General features: G+C 33.5%; 3 protein-coding genes across 8 annotated transcripts; 1 reads left to right on the forward strand and 2 right to left on the reverse strand.

Annotated features, from left to right (window-relative positions):
- Positions 1-6,320: 6,320 nt before the first annotated feature.
- LOC113691545 (azadirone synthase LFS-like) lies at positions 6,321-11,244 on the reverse strand. 4 transcript variants are annotated; one of them, XR_011815808.1, is made up of 11 exons: positions 11,009-11,244; positions 10,286-10,481; positions 9,801-9,899; positions 9,648-9,699; positions 8,577-8,698; positions 8,407-8,507; positions 8,261-8,319; positions 7,845-7,901; positions 7,303-7,348; positions 6,858-7,041; positions 6,321-6,635 (listed from the first exon to the last, which is right to left on the reverse strand). XR_011815808.1 is itself a non-coding variant. In XM_027209721.2 (11 exons), the coding sequence occupies exons 1-11, from the start codon at positions 11,075-11,077 to the stop codon at positions 6,563-6,565; spliced, it is 954 nt and encodes a 317-aa protein (XP_027065522.1). In that variant the 5' UTR covers positions 11,078-11,242; the 3' UTR covers positions 6,321-6,562. The 4 variants fall into 4 exon arrangements, 2 of the variants coding, with proteins under 2 accessions (XP_027065522.1, XP_071908825.1); XM_027209721.2 differs by having other exon boundaries at positions 6,962-7,041; positions 11,009-11,242; XR_011815809.1 differs by having other exon boundaries at positions 6,474-6,635; positions 6,962-7,159; positions 11,009-11,243.
- A 6,096-nt stretch (positions 11,245-17,340) lies between these two features.
- Positions 17,341-22,349, reverse strand: LOC113691543 (kihadalactone A synthase LFS-like). 3 transcript variants are annotated; one of them, XM_027209716.2, is made up of 12 exons: positions 22,226-22,349; positions 22,010-22,146; positions 21,322-21,517; positions 20,837-20,935; positions 20,683-20,734; positions 19,612-19,733; positions 19,443-19,543; positions 19,297-19,355; positions 18,881-18,937; positions 18,339-18,384; positions 17,998-18,077; positions 17,341-17,666 (listed from the first exon to the last, which is right to left on the reverse strand). In XM_027209716.2, the coding sequence occupies exons 2-12, from the start codon at positions 22,076-22,078 to the stop codon at positions 17,594-17,596; spliced, it is 954 nt and encodes a 317-aa protein (XP_027065517.1). In that variant the 5' UTR covers positions 22,079-22,146; positions 22,226-22,349; the 3' UTR covers positions 17,341-17,593. The 3 variants fall into 3 exon arrangements, with proteins under 3 accessions (XP_027065517.1, XP_071908822.1, XP_071908824.1); XM_072052721.1 differs by lacking the exon at positions 22,226-22,349 and having other exon boundaries at positions 22,010-22,193; XM_072052723.1 differs by lacking the exons at positions 17,998-18,077; positions 22,226-22,349 and having other exon boundaries at positions 22,010-22,194.
- Positions 22,350-22,871: 522 nt separating this feature from the next.
- LOC113692889 (NADP-dependent malic enzyme-like) lies at positions 22,872-24,160 on the forward strand. Its single transcript, XM_072052725.1, has 3 exons — positions 22,872-23,681; positions 23,837-23,965; positions 24,075-24,160. The coding sequence occupies exons 1-3, from the start codon at positions 23,585-23,587 to the stop codon at positions 24,128-24,130; spliced, it is 282 nt and encodes a 93-aa protein (XP_071908826.1). The 5' UTR covers positions 22,872-23,584; the 3' UTR covers positions 24,131-24,160.
- The last annotated feature ends 875 nt before the right edge of the window (positions 24,161-25,035 follow it).

Here is a 25,035-nt window from a genome sequence, read left to right on the forward strand (position 1 = left end):
TGTTTCAAAAAAAATCACAAATGTGCAACTAAATATAAACTTGAGGGGGTAAAATGCAGATAAATGTAAAGTTAAGGGAGTTTACTATATTTAACCCTAAAAAAAATTCCAAGAACGGAATAGATTTTTGTATTTATTTTAATACATAAAAAGTAGTGGAATATAACTAACCCTATCACCAGTCAATTTTAAAATTTAAAACTTTCTCATAATTTATTTCATAAACCGTTTATAGTTTGTTGTTTATACTTTAAATTCTTTTTACCCCTTAATTAAAGACAAATGCTCATTCACATGCTATTTTAATACAATTTTAATTCGGAAGCATACAACATAATCAAGAAACAGCAGAACCAATTAGGACTAGATTTTGACCTAAAAAAAAATTAGACCTAGATGCCACTGGCACGTTGCCGTAACTTGCGATGTCAATTAGGACTATTTAGCGTTTTTTTCTTTTGTAAGGAGTTAGGACACTATAAAGCTTATTTAAGCAAATTTTGCGTCATCGGTGATTTGAGTATCAAGTTATTGAATATACTACAAATCCTATAATATCAGTCTGTTACAAAAAATAATTATTTTACTAGCATGTGTTATTTGCGTACAAAATTTCAGAGGTAAATCAAATACTTTTACTTATATTCTATATAATTTGAATAGTTTTTTAACGAATATAACCATACTATGCAAGACTATCACTTTGTACAATTGGACCTAGCAAATTGTACATCAATCACAATTTAGATTTTGCTCGATACCTGCGCAGTTGGTGAGTTTAATCAGTAATACTACATCAAACATGTATTTTGTAGACACCAAATTTTTGGTTTCGAATTTTATTTATTTTATTAGTTTAATATTAGATTTATTTGTTTCAATTTTTAGGTTTATTTTGGTTGTTTCCTGTTTCGTGTCTCTTATTGTATTTTAATTAGTTTATGAGCATTTATTTTATCCACTAATTTAATTAAAAAAAGAAAAAAAAAGAGAGAAAATCATCAATCAAAAAAAATTATTACTAAGATTAGCATTTTTGTTTTATTTTTCTATTTTAGTCAATTTTACTTAATTTGTTTTTTTTAATTGTTTGGCTTATTTGAAAAAAAAAAAAATCCGCGGCATTCAAGCTGCGTATTTTCGCAGCTTGCAAGGAAGGACTCGGGCAGCCCTTTGGCTGCAATTTTAGAAAAGATGACTGAGGGTTTAGGGTTGTGGTTCCCTCATATAAAAGGAAAGAAACAGCCGAGAACTGGAAGAGGTTTTTTGGGAACGGCAAAAAAAAAAACTCAGAAGAGAGGAAATAGCAGACGACTAAGAAAAAAGAAACAAGGGATGAGAAAGAGTGAAAGAGAGAGCTACGACTGAGAGGGAACTGGGGGGAGCAACTGAGAGAGAGCTAAGCAGGGTGGCGGTTGAGAGTTTGAGAGGATAGAGGAAACGGAAACCAGGGAGGCTAAGGACGGCGGGGGAAATCTGGTGAAGGGACTGAGAGGAGGGTGAGAGAAATCGAGAGAAAGGCTTCAGGGTAGCGGAGAGAAAACCACCGAAAGGGAAAAAGAAGGAAACCCGAGAGTGAATTTTGGGCTGATTAAGAGGGCTGGAGAAGAAACCAAAAAGAAACGAAGCAAAAGGGGTTCGGCTGTGAAAGAAGTAAGGGGCCAGAATCTCAAGCCCGCGCTTTCTTCACCAAAAGTCTGCAAAAAATTCATCTTTTTCAATCTCTGGTGGGGCCTCTTCAATCTCTTGCCGAGGCCTGCTGCAGATTCAAGTCCGAAGGTGGTGAAGAGGTAATCTTCGATCTTTTCCCTGTTGCTTCCCTCCATCTTCCCTTCCGTCCATTCTTTGTCCAAGGATCTGTTTCCTATTTCTATCAGAGTTGATAGCTTAATCAGGCCTCTTAGTTTAGGTTTTGGTTGCTTTATTTTCTGGAAATCTGAGTCAGAGTTAGCATGCTTTTCCAGATTGTTTTGCTGCAATTTTGAGTTCGAAAGCTTTGTTAGATCTTTCCCTCTCCCTTTGTTTCAAGTCTATGCATTTCGGGATTAAATGAATGGGGATGTGCTCGAATCATTTGTGTAAACATGTTTCGGTTGGTTGAAATGGTATGAGCATATGTTTCGTCTGAGTTTCTTCGCTGCTAATTATGTATTGTTCTTGCTTTCTTAGACCTGGACCATCTCGGTTGGGGTACGTTGGGGGGGAGACAGCCATGTTTGATCAGTGATAGGCGGATGTTTGAAGATATGCGTGAGTTTGGTAGATAAATGATGGGTCTAACACAATGTTTTCGGCATTTAATCCACGCGAGCCTGAAGCTACAAAAATCCGTAGCAAAGCAAAAAAAAAAAGCTGCTGCATTTTCTGTGCTGTTTTTCTTTTTCGTGGCTGTTCATCAAGTTTTTACACTTAAGTTGCATGCTTAATCTGGTGTTGAAGGGAAGCAATGGAAGGTTTGGTGTTGAGTTTGCATGTTTGCATGTTTGGATCATGTTTGAACACCTTGCTGAAAAACAAACAAGCAGGCTGCCGAACCATTTCTGCATGTATTTTTCAGAATTTTGGTATGATATATTTCCAAGTTTTCTGGTCATTTGGATTGTGATCATTGTGTAGTCTATTGCTTAGCTTAAGGTTGTGATGTTGGGTTAAAAAATATCTTATCAAAACCGTGTATTTGAATCAAAATCTGGTCTGCATGATGAAATGGAAAGAAAAGCCGTGGCTGAAAAAAAAATTGCAGAATGCTTTTCGGCTGAAGAAAATGAGTTCTTCGTAGCTTGCATGCATGAGATTCCCTTGGAAAATTGTATTTCAACCCCTTGGTTTTTGGTTTGTTCCACTATGACCCAACCAATTGAATGATTTCCTCAATTTGGTCCTTGGCAGCCCTAATTTTACAACTCTTCATTGTTTGTTTGCTTCAATTGACTACTATGCTTTGTTTCAATTGCACTTAAATCATGACTTTAGGGGCTTTACAATCAAGTGAGCTTTGTATTTGCGCATTTCTTTTAATTTTTCTCAATTAAAGTGGTATCTTGACCTTTTTATTGTTTTGAAGCCATTTTTCTTTCATTTGATCACCATTGCAAGGGAGGTATAACTTCTTTTATCTTTTTTGTCTCTCCCCTATGTGATTCAACGTGCTAAATGAGAATTGCATGTCCACTTTGCTTGTTTTCCTTGCTTTTCCTTGATTCATTCCATTTACTTTTGCTTTTATTAAGTCATTCTTTTATTTATGGGGTATGTGTACACCTCTTGACTTGTAATAGATAGGGCTTGGAGAGCATTTTATTCACTTTTTCCCTTCCCCATTTGTTTTAGTTAGCCAATGTAATAGGTTCATTAGCTTGATTGTTTGCTTTTGTTGCTACGTGTTAATTTGCTTTATTAGGTTCTTGCATTTAGTCGAGCATGCTAAGTGTTATGTGCTACGTGTTTATAGGTGATTGGCATGTCTACTTGCTTTTTATAGTCATAGATAAATGCAATGGATGAATGCGTCACCGTGACTAGTCCAACGCTGGCCATGGTCTTTCTCCCCGAGCTCTCGCAAGTCCAATGCTTGTGAGAGAATTTTAGAAATGGGCTAGTCCAATGCTAGACCCAAGAGGCCATCCCCTCTCGTTAGCACATACTTGCATGTTTCACTACATTTCATACATTTTTCTTAGTTTTCTAGCATTTGGCATGCTCCTCCGATCCTTTCCCCTTCATTTTAGGTTTTTGCATTCTCATACTAGTTATGGGATACATTTGCTTGAAAGTCCCCTTTAGGTAACGAAAACGAGCGAGTGTGGCTACAAAATAGCCTTAGCACGCTAGTTCTTCCTTCTAATCAAAGGAAAAATTAAAATTGTGAAGTTAGGAGTCATTCCCGTACCCGACTTGATGCATTCCTCTAGGTTCATGCACCTCAATTTTACCATATCATTTTTTCATCTACTTATATTTTTCTCACTCCACATGCCATGTCACACATTTCTCTTCTTTTCCTATCACTTATTTATTTCCTACCTCACAAATTGCATCCAATTGTACTTAGATGCATTTACTACCATTATACCATATTTTGATCCACTTGCACACACACACCTTCATCTGCTCAATTGACACACATGCACTTTTCTTACATTTGCACACATGCACTTACATTTGTATTTTTATTTTATTTTATTTTACATTCCTCTTACATTTTCACATTTGCACTCATATTTGGGTCTTCATTTGCATTACACGTGACCTCTATGAGAGTTTCCCTTATTGGCCATCACAACTCATGTGATTGGGACCAAAAAATCTCATAAGAGACATTTTAGATTTAGGATTGCATTTTTGTCATATCCATTAGTCACATCCAACATGCAACGCATACTTAGGGTAGAAGAATTAGGAAAAAAAGGGCTAAGTAACGCAACTAGCTTTGGCTAGGGTAAGGGAGTGCCTTAGACTTTGCCTTTGCCTTCTCTCTTATCAAATGTGACCCCCGATCCCTTTATTTGGTTACGTAGACCTAAAAGTTTTTTCAAAAGGGTTTGTTTGCTTTTCTTTCCAAAAAATTCATTTTTGGGTGACTTGATACACCCTAACTCTATACCAAGTGGCGACTCCATTTTCCATTCAAAAATCCTTTTTGAACTTTGATTGGCCAAACCGTCGCATATCACAATGCCACGGCCTTTTATTTTCATTTTCACACACGTTCACATACATATCCCACACACTACTTTCACACCATCAAAAAGTGGGGCGCGGCATATTTCAAAAAATTATAGATTTAAAAATGATACATGTGCTCAAAAGTTAGTTACGTGGTTAAAGTCAAGCAATTTTACAACATCACAAACATTGTTGATAGCAAATTCAAAGAAAATATGGATATCTGAATATATAATCATGCATATAGTATTCACACTAGTTTTATGGTATTCACGGGTATTCACACTAGTTTGAATGTACTCATGAATACTATAAAACTAGTGTGAATACCGTATGCATGATTGTATATTCGGATATCCATATTCTTTTTGAATTTGCTAATGCTTGTGATGTTATAAAATTGTTTGACCTCAACCACGTAACTAACTTTTGAGCACATGTATCATTTTCAAACCTACAATTTTTTGAAATACATGTTAATAAGAGTATGAAACAACATTAGAAGTTTGATGTAGTGTTACTATGGAACTCACCAACTACGCATGTATCGAGCAAAATCTAAATTGTAAGTGATGTATAATTTGTTAGGTTCAATTGTACAAAGTGATGGTCTTGCATAGTATGGTTATATTCGCTAAAAAACTATTCAAATTATATAGAGTATAAGTAAAAATATTTGATTTACCTCTGAAATTTTGTACGCAAATAACACATGCTAGTAAAATAATTATTTTTTTGTAGTAGACTGATATTATAGGATTTATAGTATATTCAATAACTTGATATTCAAATCACCGATGAGGCAAAGTTTGCCTAAATAAACTTTACAATGTCCTAACTCCTTGCAAAAGAACAAAACGCTAAATAGTTCTAATTGACATCGCAAGTTACGGTAACGTGCCAGTGGCATCTAGGTCTAATTTTTTTTCGGTCAAAATCTAGTCCTAATTGGTTCTGCTGTTTCTTGATCATGTTGTATGCTTCCGAATTAAAATTGTATTAAAATAGCATGTGAATGAGTATTTGTCTTTAATTAAGGAGTAAAAAGAATTTAAAGTATAAACAACAAACTATAAACGGTTTATGAAGTAGATTATGAAAAAGTTTTAAATTTTAAAATTGACTGGTGATAGGGTTGGTTATAATCCACTACTTTTTATGTATTAAAATAAATACAAAAATCTAGACAAAAATCTATAATCCACTACTTGTTCCTTGGGATTTTTTTTAGAGTTAAATATAGTAAACTCCCTTAACTTTACATTTAGCTGCATTTTACCCCCTCAACTTTATATTTAGTTGCACGATTGTAATTTTTTTGAAACATAATTGTAATTAGCAAAACTCATTTATAGGGGTGGTTATAGGGTTAATGTGATGACAAATATTTTTTAATTATAAAATGTAACATTATATTAAAATAGCATACGAATAAGCATTTGTTTTTAATTAAAAAGTAAAAAAAATTTAAAGTATAAATAATAAACTATAAACGATTTATGAAATAGATAGTTGAAATGTTTTAAATTTTAAATTTGATTTGTGACGGGGTTGGTTATAATCCACTACTTTTTATGTATTAAAATAAATACAAAAATTTAGAAAAAAGAATGAGAAGTTTAAAGATCATTAAAAGGATTTCTGCCAAAAATCCCTTCTGCAATACATATAGATATAGATTATATTTAACTTATTATGTCAATAAATACACTTAGATACTTTCTAAAATAAACTTCTACTTTTACCACAAAAAAAAAGAGAAAAAAAAGGAGCCTGCCACCCGCAAAAAAAAAAAAAAAAAAAAAGAGTTAAAAAGTGGAAACCAACTGATAGAATGTTTATCCACCATCCGTTACATGAAACAACTGATGCCTTGGCAATCAAGGGTCGAACTATCCTAGGAGCTCCGATCAACATACGTATCTTCATATCTCTGCATCAAGTAAGCTCCACATGTGACGGGTGGGAACCTGAATACAGATACAATAAATCAATGACACAATAAGACCATTACATCTGGCCAAAGCATACAAAAGTTTTCTGCTGATCCACCATGGGTGGGATGTTAGAGGTCAAACTAAATTTACTAACTAAACAGCTTGGCATCTACTATTACCGATTCCAAGAGCGAATTTTGACGGAAAAAAGACAAAACTTGTAATTAAGAATTAACGACCAAACTTTTTACGTACGTGAACATTGCAACCAATCGCAGATCTCTTCTGGCCAAAACAACTAAAAGAAGATAATAATGACCTACAAAATCCCATATCATCTATCAAAATGCAATACATACTTCGGAGGATTATCCTCTGAGTGGCAGGCTGGCAGGCATTTGACAACACAATTGAAACTCGGAAACACGAAGAAAGCAATCTGCCCACCATCACAGAGAGAAGAAATTAGCAAGGCACTGATCGCTGCTTACAGAACTAAATTTCTCATGGAGAAATCAGCTGAGCTTGTAATGTCCACTGTATCTGTAAAGCTATGGCTTGAGAAAGATTTAACTATTTAGAACTACGTTTGAAACTTTCCTTGTGCTAATGTATTTGACGCAGACACTGTTTAAGATGAGGATCTCATTCCAACAAAACATTGCTGTTGCAGAACATAAGGAGGTTCAGAAAGCCTTACAGAATATCTTTCTTGACTGCTAACCAAGACTCGATGTATTGTTGACCTGAAAATGATCCCCACAACAGAACAATTTCAACATCACGGAGATGAAAGTTCAGTAAATTGGATATTCAATTATTTTATCTCCATGAAACCATAAATTCCAGGCCCTCAACTATAAATTTTCAGGTTTCCTGAATTATCAAACTTCATAACCCAACCAGTGAATATGGATGACTGCTTTTACGAAGAGTTTGTAACTTCAGACATCAGTGATTGTTTTTCTTACACCGAAACCACCATAAAGATAATGAGGTTCAATGTGTGCTAGAACATGAGAGCTCCTTGACTGAAACAGCTGTCTAATTAAAAACTGAATGCTTCTAGAAAAGACTGGTAAAATATGGGAACTCCTTGTCTGTGTTTGACATTCAATTATTGGCATAATTTGTGTTAAAACACAGATAAGAAAAATGCAGTTGCAATAGCTCAAGATCCATTCTCATTTTTTCAGGAGGGGGAAAAAAGGATTACTGTGCTTAGTAGAAACTCATAATTACCTGAAAGAACAATTGCTCCAGCGCTCCAGTAAATCTCCAAGATTCACAATAAATGCTCTGCATATCGTGCATCAACTATTTATTTGCAGCCATCATAGAATGCAGCATGATACTTATCATTGGGACTAATCTATAACAGTTATGCTGCAACAATAATTTAACAAGAAGTCCTCAAATAAAAATAAGAATGGCAGAATGCCAAGAGCATGACCATAAGAAAGTTCTTTAGGTTAATGACCTATACTAATTCATGAGCTGAAGACTTTTTAATCTATGGAGTGACTGCAAAATATCCTTTTTTAATTTTTTTTGAATATATGTATGATGAAATGTCCAAACACACCAAACAAGGAATCAGGAACAGAAAATTCGTTTCTACTCAAGAGAAACTGATCGTTGAGAGAAAAAGGCCTTACCCTTTTACTGGTGACACGTATTCCCAAATCTGAGGCTCAACATGCTTGTCCTTGCATATCTGCAATGGAACAGCAGGTTCATGGTCCCACTCAAGAATAATTATGGGATCATTCCTAATCAATCTAATTCCAACGTTTGTGTATACCTGAAGACCAATGACATCATCTGTGGCTAACAAGGTAAGCAAGCCAAAGTCACTGTGGGCACCTGCACCATATATTCCTCTCTCTGGTTCAGAGATTTTACCTGAAATTAATCAAGCTCATGTCAGCTTATAAATACAGCCTTCTTTTAGGAAACTGTCCACAACCTGACCTTCATAATGTAGCAGCCGCAAAATTGCAATAGGATCGCCTAGCATTTCTGATTGATCAAAAAAGTTTCCATCCAGGTCAAGTGCTAGGGCTATAATTCTAGCAACTGCCCTTGCAACCTCACTGAATGCAAGAATAAAGATAGAGAGGATGTCAGTATCAAACAAGCTGTAAAAGCAGTCTGCAAGATGTAGAGCTAAATGTAGGAACATTTGGAAAGAACTGCTGAAAGTACATCACAAGATGATAATCAAGAACCTTTCAAATTTGGCAAAAGAAAAGATGCAGAACCAGACAACGACTTCAGTTTCATTTCAACATCATTGACTAGTATTGTACCTTGGAACAAGATAAGCCTTTCCAAAATGAAAAGCACCAATATTTCAATGGTCAAATGATGAACAAAATGATAGGTTCTCGCTTGAGAAATGTGGTGATCATTGTTTAATTACCTGATAATTAAACACAGAATTCCATTCTTCAAACTAGGAAGAATTAACAGTGAATGTGTGGATTCAAGCAAGCGATTAAAGACATCATAGGCGACTCAAAAAATTGTGTCTAAGTCTAATCAATTAATGTATTAGAAATGAGAGCGAATACAAAATCTATGTATTTGGACTTACTCAACACGATTTGATGACACATATTCATCAATAATGACTGTTCCGCTAAAAGAAATAATGATTTATCTGATTTTGTAAATATACAACCGCATGGGAGCAGAGATATAACATCTTATGCATCAGTGACATCGAATTAAGTAATTTAACCGGATGGCCAGCAATTTACAATCTAAGTGGCCCAACCACCAATTTCATCAGAATTTAACACATCAAATGTTGTTAAGGTGATGGAAATGCAAATTGGTTAAGAAAAAAATATACCCTTGCACCCAAAGATGATTAATCAATATGATTAACTAAATTGATCCGCTGCTTACTCATACAACAGCAAAGATGATTCAGGTCAGTACTTGACATTAAGTTACTTCTGCAGCACCGATGAGTACAACCACATGCAAGAAAAATAGATAGTTTTTCTGATACATGATAGGCATCTCAATACTTACAGTGCTTCACGGTGGTATCTCTCCATAGTTTCTCTCCATCCTGGCAAAATATCTTTACAGAAAAAAAAATTCCACTTTTAACCAAAAGATTTGCAAGATTTATGAAGCAAGATTGATGTTCAACATGTAACAGTAATTGCGTAGCAAAGTTACCTGCTGTAGGCCACAAGTTTGGTCCACGAAATGGTTTTTTGGCTTGAGGATCATCTTCTGGTATTTCCACACCAATGTAATATCCTTCTTTATAATCTCCTACAAGAACATCAGGGCGCAGAAATGCTTAGCTCAAATAAAAACACGAACTTAGTTCTGCTGCTCATTCTGGTAAGTGGCATGCACAAACATCACATAAGAGAACAGAGGATGCAGAAAGAAAAGGAGCATATAAACAACATAAAAGAGGCCTGATAAGTGACATTTGATAGCAATGCTAAATATCGCCACAACCAGGAGTTGATATAGTCAACATGTAAGGCCGGAAAGTGTAGCTGAAAATGAAAATACTCTAAAGCGACGAGAGAATGAACTCCAACTATTCACTTGTATAATGCATTGGCTACACCTGTCCTTATATTCTGGTATAAACAACCATCGGATATAAAAATTAGGATAAACGCAATAGGTATGAGAAAACAAACCATGTATCTGGTTGACAGGATCCAGATGCTGATCTAGAAGAGGAGTGTAACCACGGTTTTTTTCATTCCTGAGAAGCTTCATCTTTTCATCAAGTGGTAGACTAAAGAACCTTTTGCTTTGAGAAAAGACCTCATCCATAAATTCTGGGCTGATACCATGATTGACTACATAAAAAAATCCAGAGTCCGAGCAAGCCTAAATAAACGGTAACATCATTAGGAGTAAGTAACTCAACTCCCAGAATGATGCCAATCATTGGAAAGCACTGATATGGAGAATGGAAACGGCTTTAGATAAAGGTGTATATTATTGTAAGAGTATTTGTGCAGGCAAGAACAGGTTATCCATGTATAGCTGCAATAACAAATTAATGCAGCACTAATCAATAAAAGTGATCATAGAATTGAGACGCAGAGTTACGTTACGTTACTTACTGTATCTATTGCATCGTTGCATGGAAATACTATATACTAACTTAACAACTGAACAATTCATTACTTGCTAAGAAGTATTAGTCCCACTTTCTACTGATATATTCACTCCTTTAGTTCTTCAACCTTCAAAATAAATTACTCATCATCGGAAAAAACTGTAAATTTACCCCACAGATAGACCAAAGAATGCACAAAAATAAACTTAAATCGAACGATAGCAGGTGTTTTGGGGGGGGGGGGGGGGGGGTGGTGGTGGAATAAAAAGAAAAGGAGGAGTGGAGTGCCTGCCTGTCTGAGGAGAGAGACAGATTTTTGTATGTCGGAACTGGAGAGGTCTATACAATTCAGTGCCGCCATATTTGCAGATGCTGCGGGAAGCTTTTGTTCGTCGATGGTTTTTTCAACTCTATGTTCTAAGAGCAAATATTAAGAACAACTTGGTGGGTATGCCTCCTCATGTCTACCTCTTGACTCTGCGGTTAGATATTGGAATTTTGCAGGTAAGATAACACCGAAACATTTTTGTGCCACAAAAGTGTGCATGGACTCGTTTAATTCTTTTGTGGATAAGTACCGATGCGTTTACGTGTTAAATTTTTTTTAGAAAAATGGAGATCAATTGAAAAAAGGCATATAAATGCAAGAGAAGTTAATAATTACAAGTGTCTTCTTTATTCATACAATAGATTAAATATTATTTAGATATGCTAACAAAGTGTTCGTGAACACTTATTAGAAAAACCTAAGAATAAAAGAACTGTTTGGATTCATCAGTTTTTTAAAAATTAATTTTTTATATACTATAAAAATTTTTAAAAATATTCTAAAAAGTAGTCCAAAATTTTTTTAACTAGTATTTTTGACCCGTGCTATGCACGGGTTATATTTCAAATCAAAATAATATTTTATATATTGTGGTACAAAATAATAAATATATATAGACTAAAAATTTTAAAGAAGTATATGCTTAATATCTTGGGAAAAAAATTAATATATAATGATTTACATGATAAAAGAATTGTTAACGCATTTAATGAGAGGGTTAGGTTGGGTGGTAAGGTGAGAAGAGTTTTCTAAAAAAAAGTCAATTTACCAATATCCGACAAAACATATTATGTTATACTCATATATCAAAACTTATAATATAAAAAAATAAATTATAACCAATTTATTTTCTTCCATTTTTAGAAAAAAAAAATTTCTCCTATCTTGTGCCCCTAAAATTATTGACTGCATTTAACTTAGCATTTTTCATAAATTTTAACGTATATTTTTAAAAAAAAATTTCCGTAATATGTGTTTTTAGAGTTTTCAAAATTATTAAAAATCTATCATTTCTCTCTTCTTTTATTTCGCCAGTTAGTCATCAGATGCCTTCTACGACTTTCATATCTTCTATCATGGTACTATCCTCTCTATTTTTTTTTTTGTCATTTCTGTCATATTCCTGCAATCCCCTTTCTTCTTCTCTCCCTTCTTTGCCCATCCTTGTAACCCATATTTGTTCTTCAACCTTTCCTGCTACTTTTCAACACCTCACCATTTTCTTCCCTCGCTCCTCCCCCTATACATAACTTCTAAATGCATATTTCTGCGACCCAATATATTTAACTTTACCTATCATAATGAAAATAAAATTGAAAATTAATTACAATGGTTGCAATTATTAGTATCTAAAATGGAAATGAAAAACTGGTAATATCTATAATATCCTCAAGTACTGCAATCAATATATACATATATATATATATATATATTTTAACATGGCAAATACATATTTACATATGCAGAGAGCAATAAGAATACATAAAATAATTAATGATACCAAAAGTTATCTTTAGTGTTTGAGTTTTGCACTCTTATTCAAATCTAATGTCAAATTTGGGCCAGATATATACAAATTAAGTAGCATTTTATGTTTGAATGTTCTATATCTTTCTCTTAAACTATAATATTATTTTTTTAAAAATTTTTGGTAGAATTAGTGTTGTTATTATCATTATTTTTTTTTATCAAAAATGAATATTTTAAAAAAATTTCGACATTAAAAGGCTAAAAGTACTTTGTTTTTTATTTAGTGATTTCATAATTTGAATTTCATGAATGGTACCATTATTGATTTTTTAAATCCACGACATTATTTTCTTCTTGTTTTCTATTTAATTTTGCCCTTTTACCAAGGATTGCTAAGTTTAAAGATAAAATATTATCATTTACTTTTTTACTTTTACTAAGTTTGGCAATATTTTCTTTTTATTTACCCTCCCACTAATAAACTTTAAACCAAATTTCTATATAGGCGGGGCCACTACTTTTTTAAATTAGAAAGGCATGGGAGCCATTTCTTACTTAAGAAAATGTTATTTGCACTCAATTTTTAATTATTTGCAATTCCATCATTTGTTTTATCATATAGTCTAATTACTGAAAATTATATGATCAAAATGATTATTGAAGTGTGAATAACAAAAATAGAGTGTAAATAATCTTACTTATTTAAATTAATAAGAAAGCATAAAAGGATGTTATATTTGTTATCTCTTCTTATGGTCTTATAGAAGTTTTAATTGTTGTAGAATCATAAATAATGCAAGGCAATAGGAAACGTGATGGGTTGAAATTCATATAGGATAACATGCACATTAACCAACGATTTAAAATAGAATGATTTTAAAAAATAACCAACAATTTCAAAAGTGGAGAGTAGATGTGGAAGTTGAGAAGAATATATTTTATAAATTAAATTAAATGGGAAATGCTAGAAAAATTGAATTGACAGTAAGAAGATGCGCGGAGGCTTGTCGCTAAAAATCCCTTCTCAAATTTATAGAGATATAGATTCTTATGGTCTTATAGAAGTTTTAATTGTTGTAGAATCATAAATAACGCAAGGCAATTGGAAACGTGCTGGATTGAAGTTCATATAAGATAACATGCACATTAACCAACGATTTAAAATGGAATGATTTTAAAAAGTAACCAACAATTTCAAATGTGAAGAGTAGAAGTGGAATTTGAGAAGAATATATTTTATAAATTAAATTAAATATGAAATGGTAGAAAAATTGAATTGGTAGTAGGAAGATGCGTGGAGGTTTGTTGCTAAAAATCCCTTCTCAAATTTATATAGATATAGATATAGATTCTTATGGTCTTATAGAAGTTTTACTTATTGTAGAATCATAAATAACGCAAGACAATCGGAAACGTGCTGGGTTGAAATTCATAAAGGATAACATGCACATTAACCAATGATTTAAAATGGAATGATTTTAAAAAGTAACCAACAATTTCAAATGTGAAGAGTAGATGTGGAAGTTGAGAGAAATATATTTTATAAATTGAATTAAATGTGAAATGTTAGAAAAATTGAATTGGTAGTAGGAAGATGCGTGGAGGCTTGTTGCTAAAAATCCCTTCTCAAATTTATATAGATATAGATATTTAAAAGCATGTTTCTCCTTGCTGTTGTGAGATCAATAAAATATTTTCCAGAGTTTGGTTGCCCTTCAAATCGAATATTGTTGCTCCTTATTGAGTGCGGGAGATTTTTTTTTTTTTTTGCACGAGAGCAACCGGTTGAGGAGATCCAGAAGTGCAAAGCACAGAGGTACTATGTAATATCTAGTTAATGCAGGGGAATAAAGAAGGGATTTCTTTGGCACTGCAGAACTTGCATTTTGCATAACGCGGTTGATATGATTCTGGGACAAGCGAAAATGTCGGGCGGAAAAGGTATTATCATTTATTCTGTAGTCCATACTTGGAGAAGGGAAGGGCTTTCTTTTTGCTCCTCCAAACTTGCATTTTGGATAACATGCAGATACAATGGCTAGGACAAATAAATCCCGGAGGAAGGACAACATGGCTGATTGGCCTAGGCTTCGGAGTCGTCATTTTTGTTTAGTTCGTGCATTTTTTTTTTCTTTTATAGTCGTAGAAGTATTTAGTTGTTCACAGGGTATCTATATCTATATCTATATGTATTGTAGAAGGGGTTTCTAGCAGAGACTCTCTTAATGACTTCCAAATTTCTCATTCTTTTTTCTAAATTTTTGTATTTACTTTAATACATAAAAAGTAGTGGGTTATAACCAACCCTATTACAAATCAAATTTAAAATTTAAAATATTCTCACTATCTACTTCATAAATTGTTTATAGTTTGTTATTTATACTTTAAATCATTTTTACTCCTTAATTAAAGACAAATGCTTATTTATATGCTATTTTAATACAATGTTATATTTTTATAATTAAGAAATATTTGTCACCACACTAATCCTATAACCACCCCTACAAATGAGCTTTGCAAATTACAATCATGTTTCAAAAAAAATCACAAATGTGCAACTAAATATAAACGTGGCAGATAAATGTAAAGTTAAGGGAGTTTACTATATTTAACCCTAAAAAAAATTCCAAGAACGGAATAAATTTTTTTATTTATTTTAATACATAAAAAGTACTGGATTATAACCAACCCTATCACCAGTCAATTTTAAAATTTAAAACTTTCTCATAATCTAGTTCATAAACTATTTATAGTTTGTTGTTTATACTTTAAATTCTTTTTACTCCTTAATTAAAGACAAATGCTCATTCACATGCTATTTTAATACAATTTTAATTCGGAAGCATACAACATGATCAAGAAACAGCAGAACCAATTAGGACTAGATTTTGACCTAAAAAAAAATTAGACCTAGATGCAACTGGCACGTTGCCGTAACTTGCGATGTCAATTAGGACTATTTAGCGTTTTTTTCTTTTGTAAGGAGTTAGGACACTGTAAAGTTTATTTAGGCAAACTTTGCCTCATCAGTGATTTGAGTATCAAGTTATTGAATATACTACAAATCCTATAATATCAATCTGCTACAAAAAATAATTATTTTACTAGCATGTGTTATTTGCGTACAAAATTTCAGAGGTAAATCAAATACTTTTACTTATATTCTATATAATTTGAATAGTTTTTTAACGAATATAACCATACTATGCAAGACCATCACTTTGTACAATTGGACCTAGCAAATTGTACATCAATCACAATTTAGATTTTGCTCGATACCTGCGCAGTTGGTGAGTTTAATCAGTAACACTACATCAAACACGTATTTCAAAAAATTATAGATTTAAAAATGATACATGTGCTCGAAAGTTAGTTACGTGATTAAAGTCAAGCAATTTTACAACATCACAAACATTGTTGATAGCAAATTCAAAGAGAATATGGATATTCGAATATATAATCATGCATACAGTATTCACACTAGTTTTATAGTATTCACGGGTATTCACACTAGTTTGAATGTACTCATGAATACTATAAAACTAGTGTGAATACCGTATGCATGATTCTATATTCGGACATCCATATTCTTTTAGAATTTGCTAATGCTTGTGATGTTATAAAATTGTTTGACCTCAACCACGTAACTAACTTTTGAGCACATGTATCATTTTCAAACCTACAATTTTTTGAAATACATGTTGATAAGAGTATGAAACAACATTAGAAGTTTGATGTAGTGTTACTATGGAACTCACCAACTGCACATGTATCGAGCAAAATCTAAATTGTAAGTGATGTACAATTTGTTAAGTTCAATTGTACAAAGTGATGGTCTTGCATAATATGGTTATATTCGCTAAAAAACTATTCAAATTATATAGAGTATAAGTAAAAATATTTGATTTACCTCTGAAATTTTGTCTGCAAATAACACATGCTAGTAAAATAATTAATTTTTTTGTAGCAGACTGATATTATAGGATTTATAGTATATTCAATAACTTGATATTCAAATCACCGATGAGGCAAAGTTTGCCTAAATAAACTTTACAATGTCCTAACTCCTTGCAAAAGAACAAAACGCTAAATAGTCATAATTGACATCGCAAGTTACGGTAACATGCCAGTGACATCTAGGTCTAATTTTTTTTAGATCAAAATCTAGTCCTAATTGGTTCTTCTGTTTCTTGATCATGTTGTATGCTTCCGAATTAAAATTGTATTAAAATAGCATGTGAATGAGCATTTGTCTTTAATTAAGAAGTAAAAAGAATTTAAAGTATAAACTATAAACGATTTATGAAGTAGATTATGGAAAAGTTTTAAATTTTAAAATTGACTGGTGATAGAGTTGGTTATAATCCACTACTTTTTATGTATTAAAATAAATACAAAAATCTATAATCTACTACTCTTTCCTTGGGATTTCTCCCTTAACTTTACATTTAGCTGCATTTTACCCCCTCAACTTTATATTTAGTGGCACATTTGTAATTTTTTTGAAACATAATTGTAATTAGCAAAACTCATTTATAGGGGTGGTTATAGGGTTAAAATGGTGACAAATATTTCTTAATTATAAAATGTAACATTATATTAAAATAGCATACGAATAAGCATTTGCCTTTAATTAAAAAGTAAAAAAAAATTAAAGTATAAATAATAAACTATAAACGATTTATGAAATAGATAGTTGAAATGTTTTAAATTTTAAATTTAATTTTTAACGGGGTTGGTTATAATTCACTACTTTTTATGTATTAAAATAAATATAAAAATTTAGAAAAAAGAATGAGAAGTTTAGAAGTCATTAAAAAGATCTCTGCCAAAAATTCCTTCTGCAGTACATATAGATATAGATTATTATTAACTTATTATGTCAATAAATACACTTAGATACTTTCTAAAATAAACTTCTACTTTTACCACAAAAAAAAAAAGAGAAAAAAAAGGAGCCTGCCACCCGGAAAAAAAAAAAAAAAAAGAGTTAAAAAGTGCAAACCAACTGATAGAATGTTTATCCACCATCCGTTACATGAAACAACTGATGCCTTGGCAATCAAGGGTCGAACTATCCTAGGAGCTCCGATCAACATGCGTATCTTCATATCTCTGCATCAAGTAAGCTCCACATGTGACGGGTGGGTACCTGAATACAGATACAATAAATCAATGGCACAATGACACCATTACATCTGGCCAAAACATACAAAGGTTTTCCGCTGATCCACCTTGGATGTTAGAGGTCAAACTAAATTTACTAACTAAACAGCTTGGCATCTACTATTACCGATTCCAAGAGGACCAAGAGCGAATTTTGACGGAAAAAAGACAAAACTTGTAATTAAGAATTAACGACCAAACTTTTTACGTACGTGAACATTGCAACCAATCGCAGATCTCTTCTGGCCAAAACAACTAAAAGAAGGATAACAATGACCTACAAAATCCCATATCATGTATCTAAATGCAATACATACTTCGGAGGATCATCCTCTGAGTGGCAGGTTGGCAAGCATTTGACAACACAATTGAAACTGGGCAGCACGAAGAAAGCAATCTGCCCACCATCACAGAGAGAAGAAATTAGCAAGGCACTGATCGCTGCTTACAGAACTAAATTTCTCATGTAGAAATCAGCTGAGCTTGTAATGTCCACTGTATCTGTAAAGCTATGGCTTGAGAAAGATTTAACTATTTAGAACTACGTCTGAAACTTTCCTTGTGCTAATATATTTGACGCACACACTGTTTAAGATGAGGATCTCATTCCAACAAAACATTGCTGTTACAGAACATAAGGAGGTTCAGAAAGCCTTACAGAATATCTATCTTGACCGCCAACCAAGACTCGATGTAGTGTTGACCTGAAAATGATCCCCACAACAGAACAATTTCAACATCACGGAGATGAAAGTTCGGTAAATTAGATATTCAATTATTTTATCTCCAAGAAACCATAAATTCCAGGCCCTCAACTATAAATTTTCAGGTTTCCAGAATTATCAAACTTCATAACCCAACCAGAGAATATGAATGACTGCTTTTACGAAGAGTTTGTAACTTCAGACATCAGTGATTGTTTTTCTTACACCGAAACCACCATAAAGATAATGAGGTTCAATGTGTGCTAGAACATGAGAACTCCTTGACTGAAACAGCTGTTTAATTAAAAACTGAATGCTTCTAGAAAAGACTGGTAAAATATGGGAACTCCTTGTCTGTGTTTGACATTCAATTATTGGCATAATTTGTGTTAAAACGCAGATAAGAAATATGCAGTTGCAATAGCTCAAGATCCATTCTCATTTTTTCAGGAGGGGGAAAAAAGGATTACTGTGCTTAGTAGAAACTCATAATTACCTGAAAGAACAATTGCTCCAGCGCTCCAGTAAATCTCCAAGATTCACAATAAATGCTCTGCATACCGTGTATCAACTATTTATTTGCAGCCATCATAGAATGCAGCATGATACTTATCATTGGGACTAATCTATAACAGTTATGCTGCAACAATAATTTAACCAGTAGTCCTCAAATAAAAATAAGAATGGCAGAATGCCAAGAGCATAACCATAAGAAAGTTCTTTAGGTTAATGACCTATACTAATTCATGAGCTGAAGACTTTTTGATCTATGGAGTGACAGCATAATATCCTTTTTTAATTTTTTGTTAATATATGTATTATGAAATGTCCAAACACACCAAACAAGGAATCATGAACAGAAAATTCGTTTCTACTCAAGAGAAACTGATCGTTGAGAGAAAAAGGCCTTACCCTTTTACTGGTGACACATATTCCCAAATCTGAGGCTCAACATGCTTGTCCTTGCATATCTGCAATGGAACAGCAGGTTCATGGTCCCACTCAAGAATAATTATGGGATCATTCCTAATCAATCTAATTCCAACGTTTGTGTATACCTGAAGACCAGTGACATCATCTGTGGCTAACAAGGTAAGCAAGCCAAAGTCACTGTGGGCACCTGCACCATATATTCCGCTCTCTGGTTCAGAGATTTTACCTGAAATTAATCAAGCTCATGTCAGCTTATAAAGACAGCCTTCTTTAGGAAACTGTCCACAACCTGACCTTCATAATGTAGCAGCCGCAAAGTTGCAATAGGATCGCCTAGCATTTCTGATTGATCAAAAAAGTTTCTATCCAGGTCAAGTGCTAGGGCTATAATTCTAGCAACTGCCCTTGCAACCTCACTGAACGCAAGAATAAAGATAGAGAGGATGTCAGTATCAAACAAGCTGTAAAAGCAGTCTGCAAGATGTAGAGCTAAATGCAGGAAGATTTGGAAAGAACTGCTGAAAGTACATCACAAGATAATAATCAAGAACCTTTCAAATTTGGGAATAGAAAAGATGCAGAACCAGACAACGACTTCAGTTTCATTTCAACATCATTGACTAGTATTGTACCTTGGAACAAGATAAGCCTTTCCAAAATGAAAAGCACCAATATTTCAATGGTCAAATGATGAACAAAATGATAGGTTCTCGCTTGAGAAATGTGGTGATCATTGTTTAATTACCTGATAATTAAACACAGAATTCCACTCTTCAAACTAGGAAGAATTAACAGTGAATGTGTGGATTCAAGCAAGTGCTTAAAGACATCATAGGCGACTCAAAAAATTGTGTCTAAGTCTAATCAATTAATGTATTAGAAATGAGAGCGAATACAAAATCTATGTATTTGGACTTACTCAACACGATTTGATGACACATATTCATCAATAATGACTGTTCCGCTAAAAGAAATAATGATTTATCTGATTTTGTAAATATACAACCGCATGGGAGCAGAGATATAACATCTTATGCATCAGTGACATCGAATTAAGTAATTTAACCGGATGGCCAGCAATTTACAATCTAAGTGGCCCAACCACCAATTTCATCAGAATTTAACACATCAAATGTTGTTAAGGTGATGGAAATGCAAATTGGTTAAGAAAAAAATATACCCTTGCACCCAAAGATGATTAATCAATATGATTAACTAAATTGATCCGCTGCTTACTCATACAACAGCAAAGATGATTCAGGTCAGTACTTGACATTAAGTTACTTCTGCCGCACCAATGAGTACAACCACATGCAAGAAAAATAGATAGTTTTTCTGATACATGATAGGCATCTCAATACTTACAGTGCTTCACGGTGGTATCTCTCCATAGTTTCTCTCCATCCAGGCAAAATATCTTTACAGAAAAAAAAAATTCCACTTTTAACCAAAAGATTTGCAAGATTTATGAAGCAAGATTGATGTTCAACATGTAACAGTAATTGCGTAGCAAAGTTACCTGCTGTAGGCCACAAGTTTGGTCCACGAAATGGTTTTTTGGCTTGAGGATCATCTTCTGGTATTTCCACACCAATGTAATATCCTTCTTTATAATCTCCTACAAGAACATCAGGGCGCAGAAATGCTTATCTCAAATAAAAACACGAACTTAGTTCTGCTGCTCATTCTGGTAAGTGGCATGTACAAACATCACATAAGAGAACAGAGGATGCAGAAAGAAAAGGAGCATATAAACAACATAAAAGAGGCCTGATAAGTGACATTTGATAGCAATGCTAAATATCGCCACAACCAGGAGTTGATATAGTCAACATGTAAGGCCGGAAAGTGTAGCTGAAAATGAAAATACTCTAAAGCGACGAGAGAATGAACTCCAACTATTCACTTGTATAATGCATTGGCTACACCTGTCCTTATATTCTGGTATAAACAATCATCGGATATAAAAATTAGGATAAACGCAATAGGTATGAGAAAACAAACCATGTATCTGGTTGACAGGATCCAAATGCTGATCTAGAAGAGGAGTGTAACCACGGTTTTTTTCATTCCTGAGAAGCTTCATCTTTTCATCAAGTGGTAGACTAAAGAACCTTTTGCTTTGAGAAAAGACCTCATCCATAAATTCTGGGCTGATGCCATGATTGACTACATAAAAAAATCCAGAGTCCAAGCAAGCCTAAATAAACGATAACATCATTAGGAGTAAGTAACTCAACTCCCAGAATGATGCCAATCATTGGAAAGCACTGATATGGAGAATGGAAACGGCTTTAGATAAAGGTGTATATTATTGTAAGAGTATTTGTGCAGGCAAGAACAGGTTATCCATGTATAGCTGCAATAACAAATTAATGCAGCACTAATCAATAAAAGTGATCATAGAATTGAGACGCAGAGTTACGTTACGTTACTTACTGTATCTATTGCATCGTTGCATGGAAATATTATATACTAACTTAACAACTGAACAATTCATTACTTGCTAAGAAGTATTAGTCCCACTTTCTACTGATATATTCACTCCTTTAGTTCTTCAACCTTCAAACTAAATTACTCATCATCGGAAAAAACTGTAAATTTACCCCACAGATAGACCAAAGAATGCACAAAAATAGCAGGTGTTGTTGGGGGGGGGGGGGAATAAAAAGAAAAGGAGTGGAGTGCCTGCCTGTCTGAGGAGAGAGACAGATTTTTGTATGTCGGAATTGGAGAGGTCTATACAATTCAGTGCCGCCATATTTGCAGATGCTGCCGGAAGCTTTTGCTCGTCGATGGTTTTTTCAACTCTATGGTATAAGAGCCAATCTTAAGAACACCGAAAAAAGTGATGAGTCCGCCATATATTTTTAAAAAAAAAAAAAAAAAAATCTGACCTCATGTCTACCTCTTGGCTTTGAGGTTAGAAATTGGAATTTTGCAGATAAGATAACACCGAAACACGTCTCTTATCTGGATACCACCGAAACATTTTTGTGCCACAAAAGATTGCGTAGACTCATTTAATTCTTTTGTGGATAAGTACCGATGCGTTTACGTGTTAAATTTTTTTTAGAAAAATGGAGATCAATTGAAAAGGCATATAAATGCAAGAGAAGTTAATAACTATAAGTATCTTCTCTATTCATACAATGGATTAAATATTATTTAGATATGCTAACAAAGTGTTCGTAAACACTTATTAGAAAAACCTAAGAATAAAAGAACTATTTGGATTCATCAGTTTTTTAAAATTAATTTTTTATATACTATAAAAATTTTTAAAATATTCTAAAACGAAGTCTAAATTGTTTTTAATATTTAAAATATATTCTAAATATTTTACTACCCTTAAATATTTCAAAATATACTCTAAAAACTTTGCTACGGTAAATCCAAAAGAATTTCAAAAAATACCCTAAAAAAAAAAGCTAATCCAAATGGATAGAATCGTTAACCCCAGAAGGAGAAGAAATACGTCTTTAAACAATTACAACACAAATGCTTTAACGCGGCTTTGGATCCTATGTCTCGGTGCATTGCATGTCTGCTGATAACAAGAGAAACAAAGGGGAAAAATGACAAACTCGAGGAATAGAAGGAAGTAAAGGACGTCGTCTGCATCTTCCAATCCATATCTAATAAAGGAGCATGAATATTCATAACAAATTGTAACGTCCTATTAATCAGCTCCAAGTCTATATTTAATCAGCTCCTATATTAAACAGAAATAATTAATTGATGCAAAATCGAAGGGGAAAAAAAATAAAAGAATGTGTATTTTCAAATGATGAAGTGACAGGAAAAGATGTTTAGGTGGCAGTGAGAACTGTGGATCGGCAAAGAGGACAAGAATTGTGATCGGAGAGCCACTGAGCTATACAAGATGAATGGAAGACGTGCCCAGATGGAACTTTTTTACCCCCAACGCCGGACTCGAAAACTTCCATGCAAATGATGCAGTCTCCCACTGCTTCCACCATCGGCATTTCACTCAGTTGATTCTGGTTCAAAGTCTTGGCTTCAAACAACTTTGTCTGGATATAGTTCTCCTCCATAGTTGTCATGGACAGAGCCATCTCCAGATCAAACATTCCTTCCATTGGCTTCAAACAACTTTGTCTGGTTATAGTCCATTTGACGCTGTTGAATTCAACGGCAAAGTTTACGTCCCTGGCCAGATTTAATAAATTTCTCATGTTCCTGATTTTGTCACAGTTTCCTTCATTAACCGAGCGGACAGTAATTAAATTATGCTGTCTTGGGAATGCAGACAAACAATTGCTACATATTTCCTGGATTTGGTTTTGGTTTGGTCATGTGTGGTGCAATTCTTGTTGATGATGATATGCTTCTGGCAGCATGTAAGTATTTGCATCTCAAGTTTTGCTGTCATGTGCGGTGCCGTTCGGGGATTTTCCGCTTAGTTCTACAATATCTTCATATTTCAGGTCTTGATATTTGCTTATGTTAATTGTAGTGTAGTATGTTGATACGTTTAGTCTCTATTTTGGAACAGCGGAAGCTTTGGCAAAGCAAGTTACAGACGAGCATTATGCACGGGGGATGATTTATCCTCCATTTGTAAATATCAGAAAAATCTCAGCTCATATTGCTGCTGGTGTTGCTGCAAAAGCATATGAGCTCGGTGGGTGCTCTTTACATATTTTCCTATGCGGGTGTTTAAAGGCCCCTCCTTTTTTATCTCTAAAACTCAAACAAGATTTGTCCCTAAATGCTGTTTGCTTATTATGTAGGTGTGGCAAGTGGCAACACGGCTTCCTCGACCTGCGGATCTGGTGAAGTTCGCTGAAAGCTGCATGTGCACTCCAAACTACCAAAATTACCGGTGATTTCTCAGTTTTGTCCTGCTGCTGGCGTGCCTTCATCCAATAAGCTGCGACGAAATGTGTCTGTACGCTCTGCCACGTAATCAGCTGATTTGTTGTAAAAATATGACGCTTGCACTGGTCTCTGTTTCTACAATTTATCTCACAATTAGAGGTGTCAAAATGGGTGACTTGGGCGGGTTTGGGTTGGGTAAAATGGGTAATGGGTATAAGTGAGTCAACTCATTTATACCCATTTAATTAGATGGGTATAAATGGATAAGTCAAAAAATGAATTGGGTAACCCAATTACCCATTTATAACTCATTTATTTTAACTTTTTGCAAACTCATTTAAATTCATTTTTACAAACTAAGTTATTAATTTATACCACTCTTTGTACCCATCATTAGTTTTAAATATTTACTTATAATGTTCAATAAACTTAATTACCAATTTTTTTCATTTATACTCTATGTCACAAAATTACCTATTATTTAATAATTGAATAATACGAATATAAAAATTTGAATTAAGTACTATAAAAACTTAATCCAAAAATTTTGAACCCCTAATATTTTTTTCATATATAAATTTAAAATTTCATTTTATAAAGATAATAAAATAGGCTAAAATTTATCATAAATTGGTAATGCTAAAAAACGAGCAAGTTAACAAACTAAGAAAAAATAAAATAATAAGATAAAACCAACAAATAATAATAATAATAATGTTAACATCATGACAAAATGAAAAATTTGAAAAAAAAAAAAGGTAGGGGAAAAGAAGAGATTTGGGGGGAAGAGAATTTTAAATGGGTTAATTGGGTTTGATGGGTTACCCAATAATACCAATTTAATAAATGGGTATTATTGGGTAACCCATTTAT

This window comes from Coffea arabica, chromosome 6c (genome assembly GCF_036785885.1).
Source record: "Coffea arabica cultivar ET-39 chromosome 6c, Coffea Arabica ET-39 HiFi, whole genome shotgun sequence".
Classification (NCBI taxonomy): domain Eukaryota; kingdom Viridiplantae; phylum Streptophyta; class Magnoliopsida; order Gentianales; family Rubiaceae; genus Coffea; species Coffea arabica.